The sequence below is a fragment of the Macrotis lagotis genome, chromosome X (assembly GCF_037893015.1).
Source record: "Macrotis lagotis isolate mMagLag1 chromosome X, bilby.v1.9.chrom.fasta, whole genome shotgun sequence".
Lineage (NCBI taxonomy): Eukaryota > Metazoa > Chordata > Mammalia > Peramelemorphia > Peramelidae > Macrotis > Macrotis lagotis.
This window is the reverse complement of record NC_133666.1, coordinates 464447835-464466287: the sequence shown is the minus strand read 5'-3', so window position 1 is coordinate 464466287 and position 18453 is coordinate 464447835. Positions and strand designations below refer to the sequence as shown.

The 18453-nt window shown below is 33.8% G+C and overlaps 1 protein-coding gene across 5 annotated transcripts in view; it reads right to left on the bottom strand.

Moving 5' to 3' along the window:
- Positions 1-18453, bottom strand: part of ARHGAP28 (Rho GTPase activating protein 28) — a 186402-nt gene that overhangs the window by 46150 nt on the left and 121799 nt on the right. For all 5 annotated transcript variants that reach the window (XM_074201154.1, XM_074201159.1, XM_074201157.1 and 2 more), the window contains exon 3: positions 15810-16027. In XM_074201154.1, coding sequence (XP_074057255.1) covers positions 15810-16027 — 218 coding nt within the window. The remainder of the gene's footprint in view (positions 1-15809; positions 16028-18453) is intronic.

Here is an 18453-nt window from a genome sequence, read left to right as displayed (position 1 = left end):
ATTGTTACAGTTATATTTTATTACATTATATTAAATTACAGTTTCAACACCAAACTCCATGCAAACTACAGTAAAGTAATGACTATGAAGTAACTAAGCACTTGTATTTTTAGAACTGCTTTAGTCTTTAAAATCTCTGAAGAAGCTGAATAAGTTTGAAATAATATAAGGAATTTAAATGTGTATGATTGCAGTCTTGGCACAGTATCCTAATCTTTTCATTGTGTTGGATACCAATAACCAGTGTACACACACAAATATAATCTATGTAAGCAGATGCAAATTGTTCTTCATATTTTAAAATGACCCTCATGGAAAATCTCATGATTGACATATGCAAATAGGGCTGAGAAGACATCTGTTTAGCCAACAGCCCTTTCCACATTATACATAGACCAAAAAGTATGAGGCTACAGTTCTTTATTTCTCACTAGTGTCTGATGTTTTCCCTTTCAATGTATCAGTCTCTGAAGCTCATTTTCATTTCCATTGTACTCAAAGATAGCTCATCCATTGTTTTAATTTTTTAAGCCTTATCACTGAGTGCTGCAATGCAGCTGTGTATTGAATGCCATTTACCATTTGCTTAAAACTTGGAGAGAAAAAAATTCACAATCAACAGCAAAAAAAGTTCCAACTTATAGCAACTTTTACTAAGATAAGCACCTAACTGAAAAAAAAATATATCTGACATTTGAGTGGAAAAGATAAAAATGATTCATGGCTATGAATCCTTTTTCGAAATGAATAATGTCTATTATTGCACTAAGAATTAAAGTCCTGGTGGTGTCACCTGCATTTCAATACTGAGCCTATGGCAATATAATTCAAAGACTTTCTTATTCCTAATAAATGTACCATATTTAGAGGTTAACATTGACTATGTGCAGTTATAGCCCTTAAGATAAGCTTCACAAAATATACCATCAACTTCTATTTCTCAATTACATATAAAAAAATTTAACAGTCATATTTTTGAATTTTGAGTTCCAAATTCTCTCCCTCTCCCATCCCTTTGAGAAGGCAATATGATATTGATTTTACATGTGAAGTTATGCCAAACATATTTGCATATTAGCCATGTTGCAAAAGAAAACACACACACACCCCAAAAATAAAGTAAAAAACTATGCCTCCATCTATACTCAGAGTTCATTAGTTCTTTCTCTGGCACTAGATAGTATTTTTCATCATGGTTCCTTTGATACTATCTTAGATCACTGTACTGATAGAGTAGCCAAGTCTTTCACATTTGGTCACCCTTACAATATTACTTATCCTCTATATAATGGTCTTTTGGTTTTGATCATTTCATTTTGCATCAGTTCACAGAAGTCTTCTCAGTTTTTCTAAAATCATCCTGTTCATTACTTCTTATGACACAAGAGTATTTCATCACAATAACATACCACAATTCATTCAAGAGTCATTTCCTCAATTCCCAATTCTTTGCCAACACAAAAAACTGCTATAAATATTTTTTACACCTACATACCTCTGACTTTTTAACACAAGTTCACAAAATAGAGGCAGTAAAATCCCAGCATATATAATATATATATATATACATATATATGTATACACATATATTTCTAGTTTTAATTTATAAAATAAAATTAGAATTTCCATAATATGTAGTAAAATAATAAGGTGACTGCATATAAAATTGTATATTTACTATCTACAACTTGTTAATTTTTCAAATGTACAATAAAATGATCATGTAAATTTCATTTTTTCCTTCCTTCCCCCTTGACCCACTCTAGAGATGACTACCAGTAGACACAAATATATGCAAAATTATTTTGTGCATAATTCTATTTATCAATTATTTCTCTGGTAGTAGATAGGGTCTTTCTCCATATATCTTATAGTTAATTTGGGTATTTATCACAATCATGAAGCTTATTTGTACAAAATTGTTCTTAATACAATAATGTTGTTATTGTATACAATGTTCTCTTGGTTCTGCTCATTTTACTCTTCATTATTTTTTACAAGTCTTTCCAAATTTTTTTCCTAGGATCAAGATTATCATTTCTTATAATACAGCAATATTCCATCAAAATCATAAACCATATCTTGTTCATTCCCCAATTGATGGGCAGACCTGGCCGCAAATTCCAGCTCTTTGCTATCAACAAAGAGAGCTGCTTTAAACATTTTAGAACATAAAAGTTCTTTTATTTTTTCCATAATCATCTTTGGAAATAGATCAAATATTGCTAAATCAAATGGATATTGGCTGTTCAATAGCTCTTTGGGCATAATTTCAGATTGCTCTTCCAAATGGTTGGATTAGTTCACAATTGCCCTAACAATGAATTAGTATTCCAATTTTTCCATATCCCCTCCAATATTTGTCACTTTCCCCATCTATTATTTTAGCCAGTCTAGTAAGCATAAAATGATATCTGAGGTATGTTTTAATTTGCATTTCTCTAATCAATAATGATTTACAGCATTTTTTATGACTATAAATTGTTTTGATTTATTCTTTGGGAAATTGCCTATTTGTATTCTTTGATCATTTTTCAGTTGGGGAATGAGTCATATTGTTATAGCTCTGACACAAGTCTTTAATCTATTTTAGATATGAGACCTTTAACTAATAAACTGTCTATAAATTTTTCTGCAAATTTTCTACTTTCCTTCTGACCTTGGCTATATTAGTTTTATTTTTACAAAATCTTTTTGATTTAATAATTACCAAATTTATCTATTTTACACCTGATTTGCTCTCTATCTCTTGTTTATTTTGTAAATTATTTGCCTATCCATAAAAAATCATTTAGAAAATTGGAAAGCAGTATGGAAGAAACTGGGCATAGATTAATATCTTATACCATTTACCAAGATAAGGTCAAAATAGATACCTGACCTAAATATAAAGAAAATTGGGCTCTAATTTGTAAGTACAACTGATAACAACACTTCCCCTCCAACCTGTCTGTCTCCCAAACTTCTCTATTTTTATTGAGAATGCTATCACTATTCTTCCATTTAATTAGCCTCAAAAACTTAGAAACATTCTTGAATTTTTTCTTTTCTCCCATCCACCCAATCAATTGAAAAGTCTTATTAGCTCTATCTCTATCAAAACCTCCCGTCACTTCTTGGCTCCAATTGGTGTACCTTTTTTCAAGTCTCCACTCTCCTATCTCATTTTTCACATAACTGCTAAAGCTTTATTCCTAAAAGTAGTTCTCACCATAATTTTAGCTCCCCTAACTCAAAAATTTTCAATGACTCCCTATTGCTATGAAGACAACATTTTATTTTTTTTAGGTTTTTGTAAAGCAAATGGGGTTAAGTGGCTTGCCCAAGGCCACACAGCTAGGTAATTATTAAGTGTCTGAGACCGGATTTGAACCCAGGTACTCCTGACTCCAGGGCCGGTGCTTTATCCACTACGCCACCTAGCTGAACTCTTTGGTCTGGAATTTAAAGCCTCCAACATTTGGCTCTCAGAAATATCTTTCTTCTTTAATTTCATATTACTCCTCTCCCTATACTCTCCACCCTAGTCAAACTGACTAGATGTTTTGCGAATCTGACATTGTAACTTTCTCTGAGATTTTGTACAATCTTCTTTTCTTTTCAATTTTTTAGGGGAGAGGAGAGAATAGACAGATAGAAAGAGTCAAAGACAGAGAGAAAAGAGAGAGATTAAGAAAAAACTAATAGACTAACAAAGTGTGATAGTGTATGTCTCCTGCTTGTAAAAAGAAAATAAGTAGCCAACTTTGGGGCCAACTTTGATTATCATAATTATAGAAAGCTCAGTTTTCTTGTATTTCACAGTTGTAAACATTATGTTTTATTATTGAAAAAGGCAAAACAATTATCTGTGGAATAAAAGTAAACACTAAAAGGTACTATAACTTGATAAATAATTGACTTGATAAGTTGAGATGAAGGATGATTGACACAGCATAGAGTAAGGAATCATGGCTTCTTAAATGGACTTAAACAGGACCTAGCCTTTAGATACCAGAAGACAGAAGAAGACTTTCCAGTCAAAAGTAAGTACATGTTCAATGACATAGACATGAAAATAAAAGAATTGGAAGAGACCTAGAAGCTAAGAACTGTCTCAATTGAAGGAATATAGTATGTAGGTAATAGTTGAAAATCAAGCTGGATAGAGTTGGAGCAATAATAGAAGGCTTTGAAAACAAAGCAGAATAATTTAGATGGGCTAGAAAAAGCAAAAAGAAGCTATTGGAGATTTTTCAAGAAGGATAGAAGTGATTTTCTGGCAAAGAAATGGAAGTGATTGGGAAAGAGAAGAGACTACAGTCAGGCAATCTTTATTCATATGTAAAAATTATTATAGCCACAAAATGATGAGGACTTGAACTAAGGTTCAGCAATAAGAAAGGAAAAGGAAGGAGGTCTATGAGCAAACCACAAAGAAAATTTGATTACATTTGATAACTTACTTGATATCTGTGATAGAGGTGGAAGATCAAAGATGAGAGGTCTGGGCCTGGGTGACAGGAAATTGTGTGGTTGTGAAAAGTAATGAGTTAATGTCTGTAACACATTTTGAACAAAGGGATAATATAGACTTAAATGCTGCAGTTGTTAATAGCAAAGGAAAATGGAAATTAATTTTCTCTCCATTTGCTTTAGTTTCAGTGACCTTGAAATTAGTTCACGCTGAGGGAAAAAAATCCAATTTGTATCTAACAGAGAAAGGTTAGGATTAAAGGGAATAACATAAATTGTATTTGACTGTGATCAACTTGGAATGTTGACTAGGGCCTAAGTGTAAGCCAGAAGCACAAACTCCATTCAGAAAGAGTTGACATAAGAGTGAAGACAAATTGTTCCTCTAGGTACCACTCTTAAAAAAAAAAAAAAAAAAAGAGGAACATTGTAAACAGCTGAAATGCAAAGGGATGAAAACAGGCAGCCTCACTAGAAGTGATTGGTTTTCCTTAGAGAATGGGATGTTTCTTTGAGGAGCTGCAAAGATTTTGCTACTTGTTGGTGGATTTGCCTTCAGTGAAAGAGAAAATAATAATTATTACATGCCTACTCTAAACCAGACACCAGATTTCCTCTTCAAAGCCCCGTCAGCCTCATGGTTTTTCCAGCTGAGAAGGAAGAATATGGTCAAGTGTATGCCATGAAAAAAGGTCAAAGGCAGAATGATAAACAACAATGGTTCTCCAACTTTATTCCTCATGGTACAGTATAAATAATTTCTATGAAAGACTGTAGCACTTTGGCAATACTTGGGACAGTCTGGAGACTGGTACATACCTTCAATAAGCAGTAATTTTGTGTGTGTGTGTGTGTGTGTGTGTGTGTGTGTGTGTTTTGGGAGCCAAAGGTCTGACATTTTGAAATTAGTGCATATGTATGCTGGCTAAATCAAATTAACATTGAATAAAATTAAGTATATATATAAAAGTATATATGTGTGTGTGTGTGTGTGTGTGTGTGTGTGTGTGTGTATTGCACATTTAGGATAAATATATATTCCATTTATATTAATTATATATTCATATATCACACAAATATTTAAATCTGTAGTAATGTCCAAAATTTGAAACTCAAGGCATCATTTTTGAGAACCACTGATGTAGTATAAAGAATGAAGGATTTGCAGTCAAAAGTCTGAAAGAACTTGAAATTGAAATTTTGTGATACCCTAATTTTTATAAATTCAAAGAATCACAGAGATTTTTACCTTAAAGAGTATCTAGTTCAATATCCTTCTTTCAAAAATAAAAAAAAAAGCTTAGAGAGTTTGATTTGGACAATGATTAATTAATTTAACTAACCAAAGTTTTACTTTTCAGTCCAACAATTCTGTTTTAAATCAACTGGATTTATTGATGAACTTGTTTCTTTCCAGTATTTAATAAACCATTTTTAGTATTAGCAATCATCTTTATCACTACTGAAATACTAGACAATATGGAAGACATAATATTGAATATATATAGCTATATGCATATATATCTACAAGTACATACATCTACAAACATTTGTCATATAATCTGCTATATATCTATATACATACCTACATATACATATGTATATATGTATATGTGCATGTATACACATATGCATACACGTGTGTATATACATATGTGCATGTATACATATATGTATGTGTGCGTGTGTATATAAATAAATTAAAAATTCTAATTTCTGGTAGAATCAAAGCAATCAAATATTTATTAAACAGGCACTGTGCCAATCTCTGAAAACGCAAAAGAAATTTTAAAAATTCCTTCCTCTTAAGGAACTTAAATTCTATGGGGAAAATAATATGTTTGCATATATATATACAAATATATCTGCAAAATATATGAAAAATAAATATTATGTAATGTCAGGAGAAAAGTGCTAACATCTAGAGAGATCAGGAAAAGGCCTATATAGAAGTCTGCATTTGAAATGTACTTAATCCAATTTGTTATTGTTATTTCAGTCATGTCCAATTTTTTTGTGACCACATTTGACGTTTTCTTGGCAGAATTATAAGTGTTTTGCCATTTCCTTCTCAAGTTCATCTTACAGATGAGGAACTGCAACAAACAGGGTTAAGTGACTGGCCCAGGGTCACACAAATTCTAGGTGACTGAGACAGATTTGAACTCAGGAAGATAAATCTTCCTCATTCTAGGTCCAATACTCTAACTACTGTGTCACCCAACTGCCCATATAAACCCTAAAATAGGTAGCCAACAGAATTAACTTCTCAAGATTTCTTTGACATTAAGGTCATGAACTAATTTAAAATATGTAAAAAAATTATAATTATGTTTTACTTAAAAATTGTCATTGTCAAATAAACTTGCTTACTATTATGGTAAATAAAGTTAACTATTTACATTAGCTCATTTCAATGTCTAAAGCGTCATAATCATTTTTCAGTTACTCTTAACTGCTCATCAAGATTCTTTCACCATACATTTCCTTTTGTGTGAAAGCAGTGTATATTCCATATTCTGGTTCTATTTTTTATAATCTCATATTTCTTATTATTATTATCTTATAAGGTTTTTATTTTATAATTTTAAAAATTATTTTATAAGGATTTTGACACTTCTCTGCCATACTATAGTATTCCTCATACTAGCTCTATAATAATTATATTATTAGTATTTCATTATGTTGCATATGCTTATCAATTATCAAATCTTGTTGTTTCTCCTTCCACATCATCTCTTGGCATGCCTGCCCTTCTTGGCATCTCCTCTCATATACCTAGTTACTAACCTATTTCAGATCCTCATTGCTTCCAAACTGGTTTCCCTCTCTTCATTCTCCCCCATTCCAGTCAGCCTCCAAGTGGTTTTTTTTTAAGGCAGATCTAATCTTGTCACTGTCTTATTCAATAAATTCCCCTGATGGGGAATCGAGGTGGTGCAGTAGATAGAGCACTGGTCCTGGAGTCAGGAGGATCTGAATTCAAATTTGATCTCAGACACTTAATAATTACCTAGCTTTGTGACCTTGGGCAAGCCACTTAACCCCATTGCCTTGCAAAAACTAACTAAATAAATAAATTCCCTTGGCTACCTATGACTTTGAGGATTAAACAGATCTTGGATTTGGCACTTAAAGCTCTTCACAATCTAGTCCCATTTTACCTTTCCAGTTCATTCCAACTCCCTCCAGGGAAGGGATTCAAGTAAAAGAGGTCATTTTTTTTTCCTGATCCATGTCTTGCTACTGGACCCTGATGGCTCTGGAGGAGAAAGTGAGGCTGGTACTTTGCCCAGCCCTCTGTCACTTAAATCCAATTCACTTGAAAATCAAGAAAACACACTACAGATATCATTGGTCCTCTATAATAATGAAAGACTTCAGCCCCAACAAGGTATTTTGTTTTAATATTAACCTTTTTTCCCTTTACTTTGAAAGGAAAACAAAATCTTTCACAATATGGTTAAGAAATGTTTATTAAGATGCCTGGTAAATGTATCTGCAAGTTGGATTCTGCTCTTCAGTGAAGTTCTATTGAAGATGAAAATAACAGCTCTGTTCAGTGACATACAGCACAAAAGAACTCTCATTAGAAGAAGAAATGTAAATAGCAGAAAGATGATGCACAGGAGATAGTCACGTTCCCCAGAGTCCTGTTCCATTTAGACAAACCATACTAGTCAAGCAATGGACCACAGGGCCCGTTGGAAAAGAACCAGTTCATCAACATCTTAATAGTCATCACATAGTCCCAAGAAAACAAGTATGGAAGAAAGGAAAAGAGATTGGAGTTCAGCTGTTGTAGACTTGTGTGGACACATCCACACTCTTAGGGCTTCCCTTTTTCAAACAACACCCCAGAATATTTCTCTTCCCACTGCCCCCACCCCCACCCCCAAGCAGCACATATTCTCTGGATGGTTGCAGGCAGCAGAAATCAGATTTGAGGGTTGTTAAGCAGAATGCCTTCTTGCCATTGTTCCTGGAAGATAAAGCTGCTGTAAACAGCTGGGAGCTATTATGAGAGGGACCAAGCCAGCAGGATTCAAATGTATTTAGAAAACAGGTTTTCTTTTTATGCAAGGGGCTCAAAGATGTCTCTTTGTGTGGAGGGTACCAATTTTTTTTTTTTAAGGAAGTGGTCTGGGGTTTTTTTCTCCCCCCCTTTGGTATCTGTTTTTTTGTTTTGTTTTGTTTTGCTTGTTTTTAAAAAGCTACAACAGAACCAAATGAAATAAATATAAAAGGGGGAAATGCTGCATATTTAAGAAAAAGATGATTTCTTTTCCCCTTTGTCAGAATCATACCTGAAGCTAAGAATGCTATTTTCTAGTTAGATTGTCCTCTCTTTCTATGTAGCATCTTAGCAGATCTAGATGAAATCGAGATTAAATGAACCAGGAAGGAATTTGAGCCTGGGGAAGGGCAGGATTTTGGATAAAGTATTTCACTGTCAATTCAAAGGCAATGTTCTTCCCACTACAAAATGCATGGGAAAGATTGTAGGGGAAAAGACTGTTAGTAGAAAAAATGGCTAGGATATTACTGCAGTGGTCCAAGTTTGAGGCATATGACATCATCCCCTTTGTTGATGAGTTTACTAGACTGATAGGTCCCAGGAATGCTGTAGACATTGTTTACCTAGAATTCAGCAAGGCATTCAACAAGGACTTTTACAACTTCATTATGTACAAAATAGAGAGATCTGGGATAAGTGATGGTACAGTCTGGTAAATTTATAACTAGAATGACTAGACTCAAAGAATGCTGATAAATGGATTAAGGTCTTCATTTAACCTGACAATGTCTTTCTATTCCCATAGCTATTACCTTAAAATAGGCCCTCATTGCCATTTACTTAAAACTACCACATTCAATAGTTTTTTAGTCCCCTCCAACTCTTCATAATCCCATTTTTTTTAGTTTGTTTTTTTTTTCCCCAGCAAAGATATTGGAGTGGTTTTCCATTTCCTTCTCCAGATCATTTTAGGGATGATGAAACAGGTAAACAGGATTAAGTGACTTGCCCAGGGTCAGTCATATAGTTAGGAAGTGTCTGAGGCTGAACTGGAACTCATGAGGATAAGTCTTCCTGATTCCAAGCTAGATATGTCACCCAGCTGCTACAGTCACCCCCATAATACATTTTCCCACTCTTGCTCCATTCCCATTTCTTTACTTTCCTACACACCATTGCTATATTTTTCTCCCTTATGTAAAGATCTGATCATATTGTTCCTCTACTAAAAATTCTTAAATGTCTTTTTTCTTGCTTACTGAGTTAAGGTCAAACTCTTCAGTGTGACGTTTAAGGAGGTTCGTAATCTGTTACCATCCTCTCTCTCTAGCTTAATCTAAAACTACTCTGACTCAAAGAATCAATGCATGGTGAAGTTAGAAGAAACTATAGAACACATCTACTCTAATTCAATGTTCCATAGCATTTCCAACAAGTAGTCATTTGCCTTGGCTTGAAAATCTCCACTGAGAGCAAATCCATTCCCTCCTGAGGTAGATAATCTTACTTTTTAGATAGCTCTAATTATTAAGTAGTTTTCTATTCTATTAAGTTAAAATCTGTCTTTCCAATTTATATCCAGTTCCTTGTTTTTCCCTTTGAGACCACATATAACAAGTCTAATTCTGTTTCCACATGGCAGGGCCTCAAATACTGGAAGACAGCTGTGATATGAATTTTAAACAACCTAGTTCCTTCAAAAAAAAGTCCTCACATCACATGATCCCAAAGCCTTTCACAACCCTGGTTACCCACCACTGAACATTCTGCAAACTGTCAATGTCCTCCCTACATATTTATGTATATATAAACATATTTTAATATATAGAATATGTTAAAATATATGAATACATATATAAATATAAAATGTATTAAAATAAATAATAAAATTATACGTATCATATATATATATACAATATTAAAAATCAAAATACAGTAATGCAGATTTTGTCTGAAGGATTAACAATTCCCATATTTTATCTACTATGCCATTCACTACACCAACCTATCATATCAACTTTTTTAACTTCCATATATCATATTATTAACTCATATTGAACATGCAGTCAATTCAAGACCTCTATACGGTATTAATTCCATCAATTTTTGATTTTCATTGATCAATAATGGCCAGAATTCATAGAATTTATGAAAAAGAATTAAAAGGATTAAATTATAAGAAAGGTTCTAGGTGCCATTCACCAATCTGGACTTTTCCCAAGATTCCAAATGTTGTGATCAATGAAGCCAAAATGATTTTTCTTTCCTCAAAAGTCTCCTCCTCTCATGGGAGCCAAGAATATCCACACCTAGGGGGCATCCTTCCCCTCTTTTCCCTCCCTCAGCACCAGGCCATCCCATTAGTTATCTGGGTTGAATGACTGCTCACCAAGCATAGTGAAAATGGGACTCACCAGTTGTATTCTTTCCTGTGAGATGGAGGACCATAAGGCCTATTCACTAAATAGTCTTGCTATTATGTCCTAACATTCTTAAAACCTTAAGACCAACTTGCTCTTGGATAAGTCTTACAGACTGATGCAATCCTAAGGCTGCTTAGCCTTAGCAATCATACCACTGCTGCCCCCTTAGCCCCTCCAGGTCTTTCCATGTGCAGAGCTCCTTGAGAGTAAAGACTTTCTCATTTTTACAACTTGTATTACTTGGCAGAGAGACTGACATAATAAACTCTTACTGTTTCCTCATTCATTATTCATTTAAACCTTATACTTTCACTTCTTTTACCAAAGGGATAAAGCAAAGTGGTATAATTTCTGTTTATTCATTATGTTTAAAGACTGTTATTCATTATGTTTAAAGTATGTTGAATTGATTATATCTGTAAAAATAAAAACATGTTTTCTACAAAAGAGATTCTAGTTTCAAGTCTAATACTTTTTCTTCCTTACTATGTACATGGAAATACTAATTTTATTTGGTGTTAAATCTAAATAAAAAGACATGAGTAAGTGAACTAAGTTAGTATTATCATGGAATCAAAGTTATTATTCTCATGGAATCAAAAGTCAAGAAATTAAGATATTTAAGTTATAATTAATAATAATAATATAAATGAATCTGACTTGAACTGTGGTGGCCTCAATTAATTGTTTGCCACTAGCATCTGTGGAAATAACATGAGAGAGAGAGGAGTAGGGAAGGACTGAGAAATGGATATAGATTATTTTCTACTGGAGGAAAGGAGAAAATTGGAGCATCAGTCTTTTATTGGGAGAGGAGGAGGAAGAAAAAAAAGAGAAAGAGAAAGGGGAAGAGTACTAGGGTAGGAAGGGTTCAGTGAAAGGTTGACTTTATTCACCTCAAATGGACATTATGTATTTTACAAACCTTAAAATATAATATAGAGATTAATTATGATTACTATTACTCCAAACAAAAACAGCTACTACTATTGCTGTCATTAAGACATCTTGACCTGGATGTTTGACCTTTACACCAAAGTTAACATGTCCAAAGTCAGAGCTTACCATTCAAACTGGATCATTGTTCTTCTTTCATTATTTCTATTTGTGGCATAAATAATGACTTGAACTCTCCATGTTCTAACCTTGGAGTTATTTTGGACTCTTTTTCTTCCTAAAGACTTCATATGCAATCACTTACTAGATGATCCTATTCATTCTTCTTTGTAAAACTCTAGCAATCTAACCCCTCATCCCTTTTCCCATTGATATCAAAGTATAGACTCTCATTACCCCCAACCTAGACTGGGTATGTGTTATGCATAAAAACAGACATATGGTAATAAAAAAATAAATATAGTCATCAGTGCACTGACTGATAATTGAGTTTGACAAAACTGTGGTTATTGTTGCTTTTTCCAAGAATCAATATAATCTAGTTTGAGCTGATAGAAAAAAAGTATAAGTATGACTTCTAAGACCCTAATTACATATAAAAAGCTTTTTAAAAATTTCAAGACAAATCAAGTAGACTTTTTATTTGCCCTGTGAGAGAACAGGATATGCAGTAGACTATGAATTCTTGTTAATTTTGAAGGCAAAACCTATATTTGCCATTTTGGTATCCTTATTGCTATGGCCCAGTTTTTCATAGCTCAAATAATGCCAGAGATTCTGTAATACTTGTAACATGGATCAAAAAGACTCAAATGAAATAAGTCATAACTAAGATATTTTCTCTCTCTCTCTCTCTCTCTTTCTCTTTAACTTTTGCAAATCAATGGGCTTACACCACTAGGTAATTATTAAATATCTGAGGCCAGATATGAACTCAGATCCTCCTGACTCCAGGGCCTGTGCACTATCCACTACACTAAGATATTCTTTCTTGTAAGAATCTTATGGCAAAAGCAAAAGCAGGAATAGGCATGTTGTTTTCTTAAGAAGCAGATAAAATATTTTTTTGGGATTTGGGGTCAGGAAGATTTGAATTTGAATACTGCTTTAATACATTTACTACCGGATGATCCTAGATTAAGTAACATAATTTTTCATTGCCTTACATTTCTCGTCTGTAAAATAGAAATAACAATAGCATCTACCTCACAAAGTTTATTATGAAGATCAAATGAGATAATATAATGAAGTGTTTTGCAGACCTTAAAAACAGCCATTACAAATGCTCTATTATAAATGGAACAGCAATATGGCAAAGTGGATAGAAATACAAGGCCAGAAGTCAAAAAACTCATCTTCTAAGTTCAAATCTGGCTTACTAGCTGGCTGCCCCTGTACCTGTCACTTAACCCTGCTTACTTAGGTTCCTCATCAATAAACTGGAGAAGGAAATAGCAAACCCCGCCACCATTTTTGCCAAGAAAACTCCAGATGGGGTCACCAAGACAATTTCTACTATTACTACATCTACTACTACTTACTACTACTACTACTACTACTACTACTACTACTACTACTACTACTACTACTACTACTACTACTGCTGCTGCTGCTGCTGCTGCTGCTGCTGCTGCTGCTGCTATTTCCACTACTGCTACTATTACCACTATTGCTACTATTATCACTACTGCTACTACTACCACCTCCACACTATCAGCATGGCCAGCTTCATTTCTACTTCCAAATTAGCAACATATCTGTGGTTGGCATATATTTCTCTTTGTTCTGATCTGACAGATAAAAATCATGTCAAATAAACAAAAGTCCTACCACTGAAAAAATTCTATGAAAGTAAGACTAACATTGTCAAAGTGCATTAAAGCGTTGAAGCAACTATGTTAATAATTCAAATAGACACCAAATGACAAACATCCTTTTGTCATCATTCTTGAGGAAGAGTTGCTTCAATTTTAACAAAAAAAAATCATAGAATTAAGATAGTTTACCATATACTCCTCTTCTTCTCTACATATCAAACTCCCTTGACATCATTACTCATTCTACCTTACTAAAAAGGAATTCTGGGATCCAGTATGGCTAAAGTCAAAGGGTTCAATGGTATAAAAATAGGCTGAGAACCCCAGGTCTAGTCTAATTCTCATTTCTTACAGATAACAAAACTAAACTTCCCAAAGATTCAAGGTCCAAGGTGCCTTTGCCAAGTTTGGGAAGCATATGATTTGAACCCAAATCTTCCGAGTTCATTATACAGGCTTTGTTTCCTACTGATCTCCTTATAAGACCACCCTTAAAACCCAACCTCACCTTTCATTCTTTGATTTCCAATTGGGACAATACACAATATAGTGCTTTGCACAGAGGAATAGCTCAAAATTCATGAGCTAGGGAGCAAGATGAGCAGAACCAGAAGAACACTGTACACCCTAACAGCAACATAGGGGTGATGATCAACCTTAATGGACTTTACTCATTCTATCAGTGCAACAATTAGGCACAATTTGGGGTTAACTTTGATGGAGAATACCATCTGTATCCAGAGAAAGAATTGTGGAGTTTGAACAAAGACCAAAAACCATTACCTTTAAGTTAAAAGTAAACTGTTGTCTAATTATGAAATTTTGCTATCTCTATACTTTATTTTTTTCCTAAAGGATATGATTTCTCTCTAATCACATTGAACTTAGATCAATGTATACCACAGAACCAAGGTAAAGACTAACAGACTGCCTTCTGGGGGGGGGGAATTGTAAAATTCAAAACAAATAAATAAAATTTTAAAAAAATTCATGGGGGTGGCTAGGTGGCGCAGTGGATAGAGCACCGGCCCTGAAGTCAGGCCCTGAGTTCAAATCCAGCCTCAGACACCTAATAATTACCTAGTTGTGTGGCCTTGGGCAAGTCACTTAATCCCATTTGCCTTGCAAAAACCTAAAAATAAAAAAAAATAAAAATAAAAATAAAATTCATGAGCTAGGATACAGGAATACCAGAGAGAATAGTATGATCTCTGTTTGAGTTCTGCTTATAAAATGTGACCTTGGTAGGTCACTTAACCTTTGAGCTTCAGCTTCCTCATTTGTAAAATGGGAATAATAATAATAATACTGGCACTGTTCATTTCAAGGGAATATTTTAAGGATTAGATATTATATGTGTTTACACAAATGTGAACATTGTGATAAATGAATAGATGAATGGAAGAATGAATAAAAAAATCAAAAATAGAAATATAAGTTCTCATACAAAATGACAATCTCATTGGAAAATTGAGGTCACAAAACAGCTATAAATAAAATGGAATTGAATCTTATATTTTTCATTAAATTTATGACACATGTCTTTCATTAAATTTTGCTGTATGTCTTTTTAGGACATTCATTCACCTGTATAATATTTGAATTAAAATCCTGAATTTCTTTCTTTCATTCAATCTGTTTTCATTACAAACATAAAGGTCATTAATACACACCTATCATTTTAAACCAATCTTCCTGCAGGTTTAAAATGTCATAGCATACCCCCATTGATCTGCTTCATCACAAAGTTTTACCCCAGTGTTTCATGCCAACAAAAATGTGCTTCATTGACAATATAACTCTCCAACTTTGAACTTTATATTTTTTTTAGGTTTTTTTCCTAAGGCAAATGGGGTTAAGTGGCTTTCCCAAGGCCACACGGCTAGGTCATTATTAAGTGTCTGAGACCGAATTTAAACCCAGGTACTCCTGACTCCAGGGCCGGTGCTTTATCCACTGCGCCACCTAGCTGCCCCTATTCTCCAACTTTCAAAAAGAGAGGGAGCACATCTGAGTCTAGATAAGAGATTAGAGATGAAGGATAGAGATTTATCATTTTTAGGTCATGGTCTGTAAAACTTTGTACTATGATGCTGTCATTTTTTTCTCAATTAAAATGAATTGATTTAGCTTTACATAGCTTTTGCTTTCAATTTAAAACAAATAATAAAGCATTTTTAGAGCACATTCATTACTTACAGGAGACTCGGGAACTCCAAAGATGTCTCGGACATCTCTGACTGAGTGTTTGTTCTTTTTTCTCATGGTTTGAGTATAGGTATTATATCTCTTTTGAACTGCAGCTGCCTGGGTTCGAGTCAAGGTGGAGAGTAAGGCCTGTCCATCTTCCTCTTCAGCTCCTGAGATTAGTGTTGATAAACCCACATCTTGCAACCACTCAGCTTCAAGCTCTCCTTCTGCAAAAGTGTTACAAGACAGGAGTTACAAATATTCTCTGGAACAAGAAGATGCCATGCTCCTGGGTGTAGAAGGCAAGGGGAAATTAAATAGAAATAAAGCAATAAATAAAATGAAAAATCTTACCATTTCTAATGAATTCATGTTTCAAGAATTTGTTAGAATTCATTTATTAAAATCTACATTATAGAAAGTTGATTAAAGGACCCATACTTCTGTGCAGGTGGGTTTTCTGATCAAATGAGAGTTGTGGTAAGAACAAGAATGATCTTTGCCTCCAGTATTCCATGTGATACTCACGATAACCTAGTTACCATTTACTGAGGAGGAAACTGAGGCACAGAGAGTTGAAGCAGCCTGTCTATATTCATCTAAGAATAATATATAGCAGGTAGAATTTGAACCATAAACTGGTATTGATTTTTATTTATTTGCTTGTTTGTTTTTAAGGACCACATGTGTGATTTAATTTTATGGGGTGTTTTCTTTTTTTTTTTTTTTTGCAAGGCAATGGGGTTAAGTGGCTTGCCCAAGGCCACATGGCTAGGTAATTATTAAGTGTCTGAGACTGGATTTGAACTCAGGTACTCCTGACTTCAGGGCCGGTGCTCTATCCACTGCGCCACCTAGCCACCCCTTATGGGGGCATTTTACCAGTGCAAAGAGACAACTGTTCTGCTCTCTATAATCTTACAGATTTCCTAGAGGGACTCAGAGGTTAAGTGGCTTGTCCAAGGTCACAAAGTCATTATATGATAAGAAAAGAATTTGTATCCAAGTCTTCCTGATCTCAAGACCAAGCAGCACTGTTATATACTATGTCATACTTTCTCTTAAATCCACAAATATATTGTCAGTAAGAATGGAAGGATAGCTAGATAGACATATACAGTATATGTATCCATCTATCTATATATCTATGTATATACATTGTTCTCTCTATATATATATACTGTCTAGGATATTTTTTTCTTTTGAAATTTTTATTGATAACAGTTTTCCATCATCTTTATTTCCAAATATATCATTTCCTCATATTTTTCACTGAATATTTGACACATGTCTTTTACTAAATGTGAGCCATTCCTTGATATCAAGATTTTTATTTTAAAAGAGAGAGTCAGGGGTTGCTAGGTGGCGCAGTGGATAGAGCCCTGGCCCTGGAGTCAGCAGTACCTGGGTTCAAATCCGACCTCAGATACTTAATAATTACCTAGCCTTGTGGCCTTGGGCAAGCCACTTAACCCCATTGTCTTGAAAAATCAAAAAAAAAAAAAAAAACAAATAAAAGAGAGAGTCAGGGCTGAAAGGGTGGGGGAAGCAAATTAGCAAAATTAAGCAACACATCAATTGAATCTGACAACATAGTAAATGTTCTAGTTCTATAATCTTCCAACTCTGCCAAGAATAGGGGAGAGGCACTTGGGGTGGGGACATTTTTCAAAAAATTAGAATAAAATAGAAATCATGCAATAACTAAAATTTAACTAAATTTGAGCTAATCTTTGATGATTCAAGGGGCAGTTCCAAATTATTCAGTGCCACAAGGTCATCATAAGGAACATCATTCATTGTATTATTGTAGATAAAAGCAGTTAGTAAGGTAGAGTTCTGATTAATTAAATGTCAAGTAACATAAAACGTATCATATATCCAGGAACTGAAATGATCCTAAATGTTCCCTAAAAAAGATCCCGCTTCATGAGCAGGTAAGAATGGCTAGAAATTCTATCATATCCCAAAGAGATTACAAAAAGGAGGAAAAGATCCATAAATCTGCAAAAGTACTTATTGCAGTACTTTTTGTTTTAACAAAGAACTGGAAACTGAATGTAATGTAAATGGAATGGAATATTATGATGCCAGAAGAATAACAGAAATGACTGATTCAGAGATACCTGGGAAAATATATAAACTGATACAGAGTGAAGTGACAAAGCCCAGAGAACAATTTATACAATCTTTTCTGTATTGTAATTACTTTGTAGTACTATAAAGGAAACATGGTGATAAACAAGAATTATGACAAATACATATATATACTTATACACATACACATATGTATGTGTGTATATATAATCCATTCATCATCACCATCAACTATTCCAAAAAACTGTCTAAGACTTCTTACCTCTTGGCAAAAGTGGCTGCAGAACAAGAGATATTTTTCAGACATGAGTAATGTGTAGATTTGTTTAGCTTACTGTATTCTTAAATGTCAAAGGAGATATATTGGGGGATATTGGGGCATAATGATAGTATTGTTTTAAAATATATCATAAATATAATATTTCATTTATAAAGGTATTTTATTTATAAGGTAATTTTTTAAAGAGAACACAAACAAAAAGACAACAAAATGTTCTAAATATGGATAGGAGAGAGCAGAAGGCAGTTCAGGAGTTCAGACCCAGACAAACAAAGC